General features: G+C 39.9%; 1 protein-coding gene across 1 annotated transcript in view; it reads right to left on the minus strand.

Annotated features, from left to right (window-relative positions):
• The window catches only part of chmp5a (charged multivesicular body protein 5a), a 41,964-nt gene that overhangs the window by 17,710 nt on the left and 7,274 nt on the right, over window positions 1-16,980 (minus strand). Inside the window, exons 4-6 of the mRNA XM_061979842.1 lie at window positions 13,310-13,403; window positions 13,173-13,244; window positions 5,405-5,513 (exon numbers count right to left, since the gene is read on the minus strand). Of these exons, the coding sequence (XP_061835826.1) occupies window positions 5,405-5,513; window positions 13,173-13,244; window positions 13,310-13,403 (275 nt within the window). The remainder of the gene's footprint in view (window positions 1-5,404; window positions 5,514-13,172; window positions 13,245-13,309; window positions 13,404-16,980) is intronic.

The raw sequence follows: 16,980 nt of genomic DNA on the forward strand, positions 1-16,980 counted from the left end.
TCCTGTCTTCACAATAAAAGTGCCGCTCCATCGCGCCTGCGCTTTCAAAATAAGAGTCTCCGAAAGCCAGCGCAAACAAGCTAGCAAGCTACGGAGTTTGCCGCCAATGTATTTCTTGTAAAGTGTATAAAAACGAATATGGAAGCTGGACAAATAAGATGCCAAAAACCAACCACTTTCATGTGGTATTAGACAGAAAGGAGGAACTTTTTTTCTCCTCCATTTGAAAACGAGGACGTTATCAGCACTACTGTCTGATTACAATCAATGCAAGTCATCAGAATCAGGTAATACACCAACTTATATTCTTGTCTTCATGAAAGAAAGGAATCTATATGTGTTAAACATGCATGTATATTCATTAAAACACCTTTAACATGTAAACAAAAACGGCAAAATAAATAAATATAAATTATATACTGTATATATCAATGTATGTATATACTGTATATATATATGTGTATGTATATATATATATATATACATTATGTATATGTGTATATACATATACATTATGTATATGTGTATATATATATATATATATATATATATATATATATATATATATATATATGTGTGTGTATGTTACTCATCAGTTACTCAGTACTTGAGTAGTTTTTTCACAACATACTTTTTACTTTTACTCAAGTAAATATTTGGGTGACTACTCCTTACTTTTACTTGAGTAATACATCTCTAAAGTAACAGTACTCTTACTTGAGTACAATTTCTGGCTACTCTACCCACCTCTGGTTGTACAATATGTCTGGGTGGGGGTCCTGCTTTGGAAATCATTTGTACCCCTTTCAGAGTTCACATTTAGTTCATTTCATGTTGCACAATGAAATGTAAGCATAGGATGAAGTGTGTAACTTTTTCTAGTAACAGCATTTCATGATTAATATCAATAAATTAACATTAATAATACATGACAGTAGAATAAGCACACGTATGACTGAGGAGTCATAGTCTAACTTTGTGTGGTTTGAGTTGTCCGACTTTTTGTGTGGCCATAAACGCACCAGTGGCTTAGTGGTATGCGTGTTGGTGACAGATGACAAGTTGCTTTTGACCTGGTTTGTACGGCAGAAAATGACTAGTTTTTCCAGATAGAAGTTTTTTACTCATGTTTTTGGTGTGGTTATGGCCGAATATAAACAGTTTTGCTCGATAAAGTGATCGATATAATTCCTGTCCTCGAAGCATCTCGATAGACGTTACAATAATTGAACGGTGTTGATGAACACCGTTAGGGCCGCTTGTTGTCACTGTCACTCAGAGTTGCATTGCAAAATTACACAGAATAAATGTGTTTATTTTGTTTGGAATTCAGTGTTTCCCACAGGACAGGCATCTATTTGTGGTGGTGTGGTCGGGGGGGGAATATTTATTAATTGTGGTTCATACAAAAAATATATCTTATAAAATATAAAAGCTAAAATGTCTCTTAAAGCCTTTAATTAGTGAATACTAAATAATTTAACTTTAGCCTACTACTACAACCATATTATTTACCAGCAACATGAAGTGAAACAGAGGCAGAGGTGTCCTGCCACAGTCAGTCAACCTCCTCCTCCTCCTCCTGCTGCTGCTGAACAGGTCGCACCTGTGGTCCGGACTGTAGGCCTACCTCCTCTCCAAGTCGAGCCCTTTTCGGCCGTTGAAAATATTTTTCTATACTCATCTGTGTGAAGGAGTGAACATCCAACATTAGAATTTATTACTAACGAGCAGAAGCGCTCTATGTACAGTGCCGTCTAACCTTAAGCGGCAGCAGCTCAACACATGCAGGGTTCAACGTTATGGTTTTTTTCTACTTGCCTGACTTCTCAAATCTACTTGCCCCAATATTTTTACTTGTCCTGCCTAGGTTTTTTTCTGGCTGCGTAGTGCTCATGGCTTATATCTTACTAAAATTCTTCCCGTTGACTATTTACAACACTACACAGTATTTATTATTATTATTATCTATAATTACATTTAAATGGCATTGCATACATGTAAAATTAAATGCTATTTCACATTATTTGACCAGTAGCAGTTACACCCATCTGAACAGGTCAGCCACCTGTTTAAAGCCCGATCACAGTTGAAATCTTGAAATGAAGGGCCTTTAATGGCCAAAACATTAACCTGGACAACATTTTAACAGCTGGTTGGCTCAGATTTTATTATTTTCATTGCATTCACATGCTGCAGTGGACAGTGGACAATTTAGCTTCAGTCCATGTGTGTTTATTGACAACAGGGTTATAACCTGGACACGTTAGCTCGTCGGTATGAAAACAGGTGATTGTTATTACGTGCGTCTGCCCCGGCCATCGAGTCAAACAGCGGCGGTGTTAGTGAAGCAGCGTCAGGCTGCTAACCGTCAGTGAAACGCTCGGTGAAATCGCGGATTAACGTTAAATATATGACGAGCCGCGAGCGATGCAGCTATAACCTATCTACCTATAACACCTGTAAAAATGAAGCAATGCTACCACGCTAGCAAGCGTTAGCTAGCCGGCTATGAGCCACCAAGCTGCTAACTATCGCCAAAAGGCACCATTTAAGTTTTTTTCCCCATGGCATCCTGGATCAAGGCTTTCAGCAGCTTTTGGACGTTTGAGGTAGAAACGTAGGAAGCGCCATCATTATGAAAAGTAGCCGGCGAGTATTTTGATCCCGTCCGTCCCTCTTCTTCTTCTTCTTCTTCTTCTGGCCCACCAGGTGAATTAAGTGCTATTGGCGGAGTTACAATGCATAGTAGGCTACCGCCACCTACTGCACCGGAGGTGTAACTACAAGCAACATTCACAGACAGTCCCATTGCTTTTATGAGCGGTCGAGCGAGTCAAAAGCCGAAAAATCCATTTGTGGCGGACGTAATTCTTTCGTGGCGGGCCGCCACAAATAAATGAATGTGTGGGAAACACTGGAATTCAGATGGGATTTGATTTGGTGCGCGGCATATATTTGCTGTGCGCAGAGGACGCTTGAGCAGTGCGCAATTGCGCAGACGCGCACCTTAGAGGGAACGTTGGCTGCTACCTTTTTGTAGCAACGCTTCTGCTGCATACTTTGCATATTACTATTGTCTGCTGAATATCTTCCCGCTTGAAGCCAAACTACCGCCAGACGATGGACCCCGTGCTGTTTTTTTTGGGCATGAATTGTTCTTCCTCCATTTGTGATCAGTTTTGCACCTTCTCTTGTATTGTCACTCTTGTACCACCTGCCTCAGCTAACGTTAGCCATGCTGCTACCTCTCTGCTGGGCGAGGGCGTGTGACGCTACACGCGCGACAGTATGTGACGTATGTAAGAAGGTGGGCTTGTTTTACGCCTCTGTGAGAAAGAGACTAGAAAGAGTGAGAAACGCCTGTAGTGTAATGCCCGCAGCTAAAAGCAACTGCGTGACAACGTAAACTCCAATATCACGATATCACGATATAATCATTTTCTATATCGCACAGAGGCGAACCCGCGATATATCGATATATCGCCCAGCCCTAATCGAAAAGTATCGAAATAATTTTGGTACCGGTACCAAAATATTGGTATCGACACCACACTAAATAGCAATAACCACAACATTATGGTATTAGTCATTTGAATGGTATTTCGGGTTTGTTTTTCTATTATTGTTATCATTATTAGTTATGATAGGAGCAGGCGCATTAATTCAATAATACAGGTAAAAGCCAGTAAATTAGAATATTTTGAAAAACTTGATTTATTTCAGTAATTGCATTCAAAAGGTGTAACTTGTACATTATATTTATTCATTGCACACAGACTGATGCATTCAAATGTTTATTTCATTTAATTTTGATGATTTGAAGTGGCAACAAATGAAAATCCAAAATTCCGTGTGTCACAAAATTAGAATATTGTGTAAGGCTAATACAAAAAAGGGATTTTTAGAAATGTTGGCCAACTGAAAAGTATGAAAATGAAAAATATGAGCATGTACAATACTCAATACTTGGTTGGAGCTCCTTTTGCCTCAATTACTGCGTTAATGCGGCGTGGCATGGAGTCGATGAGTTTCTGGCACTGCTCAGGTGTTATGAGAGCCCAGGTTGCTCTGATAGTGGCCTTCAACTCTTCTGCGTTTTTGGGTCTGGCATTCTGCATCTTCATTTTCACAATACCCCACAGATTGTCTATGGGGCTAAGGTCAGGGGAGTTGGCGGGCCAATTTAGAACAGAAATACCATGGTCCGTAAACCAGGCACGGGTAGATTTTGCGCTGTGTGCAGGCGCCAAGTCCTGTTGGAACTTGAAATCTCCATCTCCATAGAGCAGGTCAGCAGCAGGAAGCATGAAGTGCTCTAAAACTTGCTGGTAGACGGCTGCGTTGACCCTGGATCTCAGGAAACAGAGTGGACCGACACCAGCAGATGACATGGCACCCCAAACCATCACTGATGGTGGAAACTTTACACTAGACTTCAGGCAACGTGGATCCTGTGCCTCTCCTGTCTTCCTCCAGACTCTGGGACCTCGATTTCCAAAGGAAATGCAAACCAAACCAACCCAAACCATCAGTGATGGTTTGAGGTGCCATGTCATCTGCTGGTGTCGGTCCACTCTGTTTCCTGAGATCCAGGGTCAACGCAGCCGTCTACCAGCAAGTTTTAGAGCACTTCATGCTTCCTGCTGCTGACCTGCTCTATGGAGATAGAGATTTCAAGTTCCAACAGGACTTGGCGCCTGTACACAGCGCAAAATCTACCCGTGCCTGGTTTACGGACCATGGTATTTCTGTTCTAAATTGGCCCGCCAACTCCCCTGACCTTAGCCCCATAGAAAATCTGTGGGGTATTGTGAAAAGGAAGATGCAGAATGCCAGACCCAAAAACGCAGAAGAGTTGAAGGCCACTATCAGAGCAACCTGGGCTCTCATAACACCTGAGCAGTGCCAGAAACTCATCGACTCCATGCCACGCCGCATTAACGCAGTAATTGAGCTCCAACCAAGTATTGAGTATTGTACATGCTCATATTTTTCATTTTCATACTTTTCAGTTGGCCAACATTTCTAAAAATCCCTTTTTTGTATTAGCCTTAAGTAATATTCTAATTTTGTGACACACGGAATTTTGGATTTTCATTTGTTGCCACTTCAAATCATCAAAATTAAATGAAATAAACATTTGAATGCATCAGTCTGTGTGCAATGAATAAATATAATGTACAAGTTACACCTTTTGAATGCAATTACTGAAATAAATCAAGTTTTTCAAAATATTCTAATTTACTGGCTTTTACCTGTACATGACTGCATCGACTAACAAGTTTCAGTTTGGAAGTTTTAAAATGAAACATTTCATATTTTTAGCATATTTGTGCTTCCATGCAATGCTGCTGAATGATAAATGGAATGAGTGACAAGAAGACGTGGTTCAAACGGACACCTGCTTCTAGATCGTCCTCGTCGATGTCTGGAGTGCCGTAGCTGCGACTCAGAGCCTCTTGGACCTCGCTGGCATCTTCCATCATGTCCTCCAACTGATCCTGCAGGTCCTGGAAGGACAATATAAGTGGCCCAGTGGTTAGAGTGTCCGCCCTGAGATGGGTAGGTTGTGAGTTCAAACCACGGCCGAGTCATACCAAAGACTATAAAAATGGGAGCCATTACCTCCCTGCTTGGCACTCAGCATCAAGGGTTGGAATTGGGGGTTGAATCATCAAAAATGATTCCCGGGCGCGGCCACCGCTGCTGCCCACTGCTCCCCTCACCTCCCAGGGGGTGATCAAGGGTGATGGGTCAAATGCAGAGAACAATTTCGGCACACCTAGTGTGTACCGTATTTTCCGCACTATAAGGCGCACCTAAAAACCACAAATTTTCTCAAAAGCTGACAGTGCGCCTTATAACCCGGAGCGCTTTATATATGGATAAATATTAAGATTCATTTTCATAAAGTTTCGGTCTCGCAACTTCGGTAAACAGCCGCCATCTTTTTTCCCGGTAGAACAGGAAGCGCTTCTTCTTCTACGCAAGCAACCGCCAAGGTAAGCACCCGCCCCCATAGAACAGGAAGCGCTTCTTCTTCTACTGTAAGCAACCACCCGCCCGTGTAGAAGAAGAAAAAGCGCGCGGATATTATCATTTCCTTTGTGTGTTTACATCTGTAAAGACCACAAAATGGCTCCTACAAAGCGACAGGGATCCGGTTCATGAAAAGACGCAATCTCTCCATCCGCACACGGATTACTATTTCACAGCAACTGATATTCCTGTGAACCGCACTGTGGATACAACGGGAGCACGTACGGTGAATATTCGCACCACAGGGAATGAGAAGTCATCCTTCACTGTGGTTCTAGCTTGCCATGCTAATGGCCAGAAACTTCCACCCATGGTGATATTCAAAAGGAAGACCTTGCCAAAAGAGACCTTTCCAGCCGGCGTCATCATAAAAGCTAACTCGAAGGGATGGATGGATGAAGAAAAGATGAGCGAGTGGTTAAGGTAAGTTTACGCGAAGAGGCCGGGTGGCTTTTTTCACGCAGCTTCGTCCATGTTGATATACGATTCCATGTGCCCACATCACGCTGGTTTTAATATATTATTAAAGTTTGACTGACCTATTTGACTGTTTTTTTGACATTCCTTTAGCGCAGTTAGATGCGGCTTTCAACACGGGGCGGCTTATAGGTGGACAAAGTTTTGAAATATGCCGTTCATTGAAGGCGCGGCTTATAACCCCAGGCGCCTTATGGTGCGGAAAATACGGTAAGTGTGACAATCATTGCTACTTTAACTTAACAATATAATTTATTAAAAAACAGACTATTTCGGAAACAAGTCATAAAATAATGAGAATCAGAAATACTTTATTAATCCGTAAATTCTGGTGTTATTGTTGCTCTTCATAAATACAATAATTAGAAATAAAGAAGGGAAAATAGAATAAGCAATATAATAAAATTAGCAATACAATAAACAAAAGTACCAGTAAGACTCCCAAGAATGGACAAGTTAGACAAAATGTACATGGTGAACTAACCATAATGGTAGTGTGGCACAGGTATTGCACATTATTAAACATAAAAGTTTAAAAATATAATGGAATATTGCACAGCTATGGGGTTTATTAAATGTGTCCAGATTAATAAACAGTTTCCACAACTATTTGAGTGATGCATTGTAAAGTTTGATGACCACAGGCAGGAATAACCTTCTGTTGCGTTCAGTTTTGTATCACGGCGGGATAAGTCTAGCGCTGAAAGTACTTTTGTGTTGGAGTGCGTGAGGGACATTGTCCAAGATGTTATGCAACTTCGACGCCATCCTTCTCTCTGACACTGTCATCAGAGAGTCTAACTCCACTCCAATGATGTCTCCGGCCTTGCAGATCAGTGTATTGAGTCTAATTAAGTCTGAGTCCTTCAGCGTGTTGCCCCAGCAACCAGGATGGCACTGACTACCACAGACTTATTAAACATCCTCATCATCTTCCTGCAGATGTTAAAAGACCTCAGCCTCCTCAAGAATTAAAGGCGGGCGGCTCAGGGCCTTTTTGTAGACGGCCTACGTGTTCTTAGACCAGTCCAGTTTATTGTCAGTGTGGACTCCTTGGTATTTATAGTCCGTAACAATCTCCACATCGACCCCACGGATGGAAACAGGGGTCACTGGTGCCTTCCCCCTCCTCAGATCTACCATCAGCTCCTTAGTCTTTGCCACCTTGAGCTGTAGATGGTTCTGCTCACACCATGCAACAAAGTCACCCACCACAGCCCTGTACTCTGTCTCATCACCCTGGCTGATGCATCCAACCACAGCCGAGTAAACAGAAAACTTCTGAAGGTGGCAGGACTCGGTGTTGTAATGGAAGTCTGTGGTGTGGACGCTGAAAAGAAATGGAGACAGAACTGTCCCTTGTGGGACCGCCATGTTGCTGGCACACCGTGTGTAAGGCTCATGTTCTTTTCGAATACCTCTATAACTGATAACGGTAGTTAGTTTCAAAATTTGATTTACAGCCCCGAAATATTGTTATTGTTGTCATTTCGATGTCCCGCCACCCACCGTTTGACCAGTTAGAAGTCTGTGAGTGTGTCACATCTAGGTTACCAGTTACGCACCGCCCTCTTCGTCTGGCTACTGCCACTGGTAAAGTTACTAAACATGTCAGACCTTAGTAAATCTAAAAGAAGTCGTTACAATTCTCAACTTATTCATGACAAAGCCAAGAACAAAACGAGGATTTGTATCGAGGACGCCTTTGAAAGATGGAGACGATTGAAGGCAGAAAATATTTTTTAATCGGACGCCAAACTTGCTAATTTCCTCCTTGATAGGAAAGTAAGGCATTGATGTTTCCTTATTACTTGTAATAAATGGAAATGGACATTTGGTATGTAAACGATATTGTCCAATACAGTCTATGATCTTGTGTAACAAAGCTAGTATGTTCCTGCAACCAATGCTTAGTGTGATGATGCTTAGCTCTAGTGATGGGTTGATGAGGCGTCATGAAGCGTTTCGACACATTGCAAAACTGTATTGATACTGTGTCGATACTGTGTCACTAAATACTGACATCTGCTGGACATTAAAAATCCCTACAGGCAACCGAGGGACCGACTCAACTGACACTGATTTTATGACCTAGTACAGGGGTCACCAACCTTTTTGAAACCAAAAACTACTTCTTGGGTACTGATTAATGCGAAGGGCTACCAGTTTGATACACATTTAAATAAATAAATATATTGTCATTTGTAAGTTACACGTAAGTGTGATTTAAACAAGAATAGCTAAATAAATAAATTTATATATATAAAAAAAATGGGTATTTCTGTCTGTCATTCCGTCGTACATTTTTTTTCCTTTTACGGAAGGTTTTTTGTAGAGAATAAATGATGAAAAAAAACACTTAATTGAACGGTTTAAAAGAGGAGAAAACAAGAAAAAATTTAAAATACAATTTTGAAACATAGTTTATCTTCAATTTCGACTCTTTATAATTCAAAATTCAACCGACAAAAAGAAGAGAAAAACTAGCTTATTTGAATCTTTTTGAAAAAATTAAAAAAAGAATTTATGGAACATCATTAGTAATTTTTCCTGATTAAGATCAATTTTAGAATTTTGATGACCTGTTTTAAATTGGTTAAAATCCAATCTGCACTTTGTTAGAATATTTAACAAATTGGACCAAGCTATATTTCTAACAAAGACAAATCAGTATTTATTCTAGCTTTTCCAGAACAAAAATTTTAAAAGAAATTCAAAATACTTTGAAATAAGATTTAAATTTGATTCTACAGATTTTCTAGATTTGCCAGAATATTTTTTTTGAATTTTAATCATAGTAAGTTTGAAAAAATATTTCACAAATATTCTTCGTCGAAAAAACAGAAGCTAAAATATTTATTATTCTTTACAATAAAAAATAAATAAATTTACTTGAACATTGATTTAAATTGTCAGGAAAGAAGAGGAAGAAATTTAAAAGGTAAAAAGGTATATTTGTTTCAAAATCCAAAAATCATTTTTAAGGTTGTATTTTTTTCTCTAAAATTGTATTTCTAAAAGTAATAAGAAGCAAAGTAAAACATAAATGAATTTATTTAAACAAGTGAAGACCCATCCATCCATCCATTTCCTACCGCTTATTCCAAGTGAAGACCAAGTCTTTAAAATATTTTCAAATTCTATTTGAGTTTTGTCTCTTTTAGAATTAAAAATGTCGAGCAAAGCGAGACCAGCTTGCTAGTAAATAAATACAATTTAAAAAATAGAGGCAGCTCACTGGTAAGTGCTGCTCTTTGAGCTATTTTTAGAACAGGCCAGCGGGCGACTGATCTGGTCCTTACGGGCTACCTGGTGACCGCGGGCACCGCGTTGGTGACCCCTGCCCTAGTATATACAATAATATAAACCAAGTCATTGTATTTCATTTAGGATTATTTCATATCTTCATTTAAATAAAAATATATTTTTATCTTTTTTAGAAACAGTCAATAAATGTGAACATGTATCATAACATGGAAATCTAAGAGAACGTGTTGTGGATGATTTTGGACTGGGTATTTTTTTAATTTTATTTTTTACACATTTTTATAAAAAAAAAAAAAAAAAAGTTTTCCCGACGTATTACATTTTAGACGATTTCTCTTCTTAGTTATTATTTCACCGGCTGTAGAAAAGAGCCGCTCACATGGCACAGAGGAGGCGTCAGTGCGACACAGGTCGCGTATCGGTCACGTGACCAAAACAGCTCATGATCGGTCACGTGACTTTCTAAAAGCGGTACGCGCACCGACACAGGGTTTTGCTCTATGAGCTCGACGCATGCGCCGATGCATCGGTGTTGCCGGACCCATCACTACTTAGCTCCTAGTGTAATGCTAAGCATGCTAGCCCAGTCAATGACACATGGACATATAGGCTAACGGGGGAAATGTATACCAGTTAGCCTGTATGTCGAGGTGTAATTGAACTGACAGGGAAAAATACATTTTTGACAAAAAAAACCTATGTGGATATGGGTAGTGTCAGTGTCTACTTCCTTCTCAAAATGCTGATACACTGAGGAAATGGGTTCCAACATTAGCACGGCTGTCATCATGAAACATATGGAGACAGCCAAATCACATGATAAAATAATTCCTCATTCGTGTTTGCATATTGTGGACTACATGTACCAAGTTATATGGCAATCTAAAAATGTCTGAAACAGTAGCCTATAGGCATACCTTGGTATAATGTCTCCTTTTTAGTTTTGGGCGTACAATAGGCTGCTAAGCCTGCTCTACCGTATTTTCCGCACTATAAGGCGCACCTAAAAACCACAAATTTTCTCAAAAGCTGACAGTGCGCCTTTTAACCCGATGCGCTTTATATATGGATTAATATTACGATTCATTTTCATAAAGTTTCGATCTCGCAACTACGGTAAACAGCCGCCATCTTTTTTCCCGGTAGAAGAGGAAGCGCTTCTTCTTCTACGCAAGCAACCGCCAAGGTAAGCACCCGCCCCCATAGAACAGGAAGCGCTTCTTCTTCTACTGTAAGCAACCACCCGCCCGCGTAGAAGAAGAAAAAGCGCGCGGATATTACCGTACCGGTACGTTTAATTTCCTTTGTGTGTTTACATCTGTAAAGACCACAAAATGGCTCCTACTAAGCGTCAGGGATCCGGTTCATGAAAAGACGCAATCTCTCCATCCGCACACGGATTACTATTTCACAGCAACTGATATTCCTGTGAACCGCACTGTGGATACAACGGGAGCACGTACGGTGAATATTCGCACCACAGGGAATGAGAAGTCATCCTTCACTGTGGTTCTAGCTTGCCATGCTAATGGCCAGAAACTTCCACCCATGGTGATATTCAAAAGGAAGACCTTGCCAAAAGAGACCTTTCCAGCCGGCGTCATCATAAAAGCTAACTCGAAGGGATGGATGAAGAAAAGATGAGCGAGTGGTTAAGGTAAGTTTAAGTTTACGCGAAGAGGCCGGGTGGCTTTTTTCACGCAGCTCTGTCCATGTTGATATACGATTCCATGCGCGCCCACATCACGCTGGTTTTAATATACGGTATTATTAAAGTTTGACTGACCTATTTGACTGTTTTTTTGACATTCCTTTAGCGCAGTTAGATGCGGCTTATAACACGGGGCGGCTTATAGGTGGACAAAGTTTTGAAATATGCCGTTCATTGAAGGCGCGGCTTATAACCCAGGGCGCCTTATGGTGCGGAAAATACGGTACTTATTTTCACCAGTATAACCATTGCTAGCATTGGTTGTAGTTTGTTTTAGTCTTTGTTTTCTGATAGAATAGAATAGAATAGATAGTACTGACAATATGTACATGTAGAAGAAGGAGAAACACGGGCATGTCTGAATGATTCCCCTCCATCTTTCTAGTGTTTACGTTTGAGTGGAAACGGGTTGTTATAAAGCTGGCTGTGGCGTGTTCTTTCTGAGGTCACCGTTTATAAACCGTCAATGAGTCCATACAGAGCTAAGAGCCGGAGATTCAAGAAATAGACGGCGCACTTACCCGTGTAAAAAATATCCAAGGAGGGGCACCTTAAACGATGGGTTAGTGTAGGCTAAATAGTTATTTGTTTAAGGAGTTATCCGGCTTAATGTAGACAGGGCCTTAGACACCAGCAGATGACATGGCACCCCAAACCATCACCCAACCATGCAAATTTTGCATTTCCTTTGGAAATCGAGGTCCCAGAGTCTGGAGGAAGACAGGAGAGGCACAGGATCCACGTTGCCTGAAGTCTAGTGTAAAGTTTCCACCATCAGTGATGGTTTGGGGTGCCATGTCATCTGCTGTTGTCGGTCCACTCTGTTTCCTGAGATCCAGGGTCAACGCAGCCGTCTACCAGCAAGTTTTAGAGCACTTCATGCTTCCTGCTGCTGACCTGCTCTATGGAGATGGAGATTTCAAGTTCCAACAGGACTTGGCGCCTGCACACAGCGCAAAATCTACCCGTGCCTGGTTTACGGACCATGGTATTTCTGTTCTAAATTGGCCCGCCAACTCCCCTGACCTTAGCCCCATAGAAAATCTGTGGGGTATTGTGAAAAGGAAGATGCAGAATGCCAGACCCAAAAACGCAGAAGAGTTGAAGGCCACTATCAGAGCAACCTGGGCTCTCATAACACCTGAGCAGTGCCAGAAACTCATCGACTCCATGCCACGCCGCATTAACGCAGTAATTGAGGCAAAAGGAGCTCCAACCAAGTATTGAGTATTGTACATGCTCATATTTTTCATTTTCATACTTTTCAGTTGGCCAACATTTCTAAAAATCCCTTTTTTGTATTAGCCTTAAGTAATATTCTAATTTTGTGACACACGGAATTTTGGATTTTCTTTTGTTGCCACTTCAAATCATCAAAATTAAATGAAATAAACATTTGAATGCATCAGTCTGTGTGCAATGAATAAATATAATGTACAAGTTACACTTTTTGAATGCAATTACTGAAATAAATCAAGTTTTCTAAATATTCTAATTTACTGGCTTTTACCTGTATAATGTAGTAAGAGCTATATGTTAGAATGCAAAAAAAAAACCTTTTGTCTTCTTGTCTCTCATAAGCATTGTGAACGATAGGCAAAATTCCAAAAAAATTGCAGTTCCCCTTTAACGTTACATCTTTTAGTTTTATCCTAAAAGAAAAAGTTGTACGTACATCAATCTGGTCCAGTTTGACATCTTTGTAGGCCCTCTTCATCTCCTTGGCGCCAATCTTCATGGCATCCACCTGGACAGAGAAGACTGTTGTCTTTTTCTGACATGTTTGTTCATAGGAGAAAAATCATAACCTACAGTAGTTTTGGTGTCCTTCAGCGTCTGGATGGTGTAGTTGGCCTGCTCCATATTGAAAGACTGCTGAGCCAGCTGTTCTCGCTGGCCTTCGTACCTGTTTAAAAATATTCAAGGGTCAGTTTTAAAGTTCTATCTTACCATATCGACCCTTGCAGATCTTGAGATCCTCTGGCACTGGCCTTTTATCTTTGCCAAATACCAGACAAAGACCATTGTTGTATGTGATATATGACATGTATTATTTTGTTCTATGTGATATCAACATATTTTACGCTGTTGTATGTGACACATGACATCTATGACGTTGTATGTAATCAGAGGTGGGTAGTAACGCGCTACATTTACTCCGTTACATCTACTTGAGTAACTTTTGGAATAAATTGTACTTCTAAGAGTAGTTTTAATGCAACATACTTTTACTTTTACTTGAGTATATTTATAGAGAAGAAACGCTAGTTTTACTCCGCTCCATATATCTACATTCAGCTCGCTACTCGCTACTGATTTTTATCCATCTGTTAATGCACGCTTTCTTTGTTTTGGTTTGTCAGACAGACCTTCAAAGTAGGATCTATCGCATGCCTGCGTTTCACCAATCAAATGCAGTCACTGGTGAAGTTTGACTCCGTTTCACCAATCAAATGCAGTCACTGGTGATGTTTGACTCCGTTTCACCAATCAAATGCAGTCACTGGTGACGTTTGACCCCGTTTCACCAATCAAATGCAGTCACTGGTTACGTTTGACTCCGTTTCACCAATCAAATGCAGTCACTGGTGACGTTTGACTCCGTTTCACCAATCAAATGCAGTCACTGGTGACGTTTGACTCCGTTTCACCAATCAAATGTACTCACTGGTGACGTTTGACTCCGTTTCACCAATCAAATGCAGTCACTGGTTACATTTGACTCCGTTTCACCAATCAAATGCAGTCACTGGTTACGTTTGACTCCGTTTCACCAATCAAATGCAGTCACTGGTTACGTTTGACTCCGTTTCACCAATCAAATGCAGTCACTGGTTACGTTTGACTCCGTTTCACCAATCAAATGCAGTCACTGGTTACGTTTGACTCCGTTTCACCAATCAAATGCAGTCACTGGTGACGTTTGACTCCGTTTCACCAATCAAATGCAGTCACTGGTTACGTTTGACTCCGTTTCACCAATCAAATGCAGTCACTGGTGACGTTTGACTCTGTTTCACCAATCAAATGCAGTCACTGGTTACGTTTGACTCCGTTTCACCAATAAAATGCAGTCACTGGTGACGTTTGACTCCGTTTCACCAATCAAATGCAGTCACTGGTTACGTTTGACTCCGTTTCACCAATCAAATGCAGTCACTGGTGACGTTTGACTCCGTTTCACCAATCAAATGCAGTCACTGGTGACGTTTGACTCCGTTTCACCAATCAAATACAGTCACTGGTGACGTTTGACTCCGTTTCACCAATCAAACAGAGCCAGGCGGTCACATGATTAACAAGCTTCAGCTTACATGAATTCAACATCAAATTTGAGGAAGCACATGGCGGTAAGTAACGTTAGTAGATATTTTGGCTGTCACCGTAGGCTAGTGGTTCTCAAACTTTTTTTGTCATCCCCCACTTTGGACAAGGGGGAGTTTTCAAGCCCCACCTGCCCCCATCACCCCAACAGAGCGCTAATGCCAAGCTTTAACATTTTCAAATTTATTGAACATCAAGTTGTATACATTCGAACTCAATAACATAAAATAACATTAAGTTCAATAATAAATAAAATAACTGTGCAGCTGTGGTATAACTTGCATCAAGTTGAATAATAAATAAAATAACTTCCATCAAGTTCAATAATAAATAAAACAAAAGTGTTATAACTTGCATCAAGTTCAATAATAAATCAAAAAAAGTGTTATAACTTGCATCACGTTCAATAATAAATCAAAAAAAGTGTTATAACTTGCATCAAGTTCAATAATAAATTAAAAAAAGTGTTATAACTTGCATCAAGTTCAATAAATCAAAAAAAGTGTTATAACTTGCATCACGTTCAATAATAAATCAAAAAAAGTGTTATAACTTGCATCAAGTTCAATAATAAATTAAATAAAAGTGTTATAACTTGCATCAAGTTCAATAATAAATCAAAAAAAGTGTTATAACTTGCATCAAGTTCAATAATAAATCAAAAAAGTGTTATAACTTGCATCAAGTTCAATAATAAATCAAATAAAAGTGTTATAACTTGCATCAAGTTCAATAATAAATCAAATAACTTGCATCAAGTTCAATAATAAATCAAAAAAAGTGTTATAACTTGCATCAAGTTCAATAATAAATAAAACAAGTGTTATAACTTGCACCAAGTTCAATAATAAATAAAACAAAAGTGTTATAACTTGCATCAAGTTCAATAATAAATCAAAAAAAGTGTTATAACTTGCATCAAGTTCAATAATAAATCAAAAAAAGTGTTATAACTTGCATCAAGTTCAATAATAAATAAAACAAAAGTGTTATAACTTGCATCAAGTTCAATAATAAATCAAAAAAGTGTTATAACTTGCATCAAGTTCAATAATAAATCAAATAACTTGCATCAAGTTCAATAATAAATACAATAAAAGTGCCACTTTGCAATCTTTGCAAAAAAAAGGAGGAGCTATGCATTTGGCAAGACAGGGCAAGTGACAGCACTTTCCCCCAGGAGAGCCACCTTGCTTCACTGTGAAACAGCACGGCTGTATGATCAGCTCCCATTTCCTCACACAGTGCAGAGAACAGTCGCGCTTTCAGTGGTCGTGTTTTGATCAAATTTACCGCGCTCACAACATCTGTTAAAACCTCATTGAGTTCGGGGCTGAGCTGCCTTGACGCGAGTGCTTCCCGGTGAATGACAGAGTGTGTGCCCGTCAGATTTTTGTTTCTCTGCAGGCTCTGGCTCTGGCTCGACGACCTTTGAGGTGCGAGTCACAAATGTATATATTTGTGTAATTGTGATCCACATATTAGCCTGCTACCCATCCGCGCGAAAGTTTGTTCCGCTTAGCCCCGCCCCCATTAGTTACTGTTGCTATGTCTGTCAAACTTTCGCTCGTACCGAGAAATATAAAGCCTACAGCAAAAATAAGTACCGGTAATTTCCATTTATTTATATAGCGGATTTCACAGACAGAATCACAAAGTGATTTACAGTGTGTATAGAAAATGAAAGCATAGTAAAAAAAAAAAATCTAAGAATATAATAATTAAAAAAAAAAATTTAGAGTGAAATTTCCTCCCGTTCCTCGCGCCCCACCTGTCATGTCTCTATTCCCCACCAGTGGGGCGCGCCCCACACTTTGAGAAACGCTGCCGTAGGCTGATGTTAGCTTCCCTGCTATGAATCACTGTCAAATGTACATCGTGTGGGGACATTTATTAACGCACTGCAGCCTCATAGACAGACAAAGACCCACACACACACTCACGCATGCATACAAACACCAATCAGAAGTGCACAGTGTGTTCCCAGGTGCAGCCCACACCACTCAGTTTATGGTTTGCGTAAAGGCTAACTTGTTATTTTCCTTTGTAATCTCTGCCTACTGAGCCTATGGTGCTGTTAAGTTATTGTGGCTCAATTTGCCTTAATTTTTTTTTTTTATGTTAATGTATTATTATTTAATATTTTTATTTTTTTAGTT

Source organism: Nerophis lumbriciformis, linkage group LG19 (genome assembly GCF_033978685.3).
Source record: "Nerophis lumbriciformis linkage group LG19, RoL_Nlum_v2.1, whole genome shotgun sequence".
NCBI classification, from domain to species: domain Eukaryota; kingdom Metazoa; phylum Chordata; class Actinopteri; order Syngnathiformes; family Syngnathidae; genus Nerophis; species Nerophis lumbriciformis.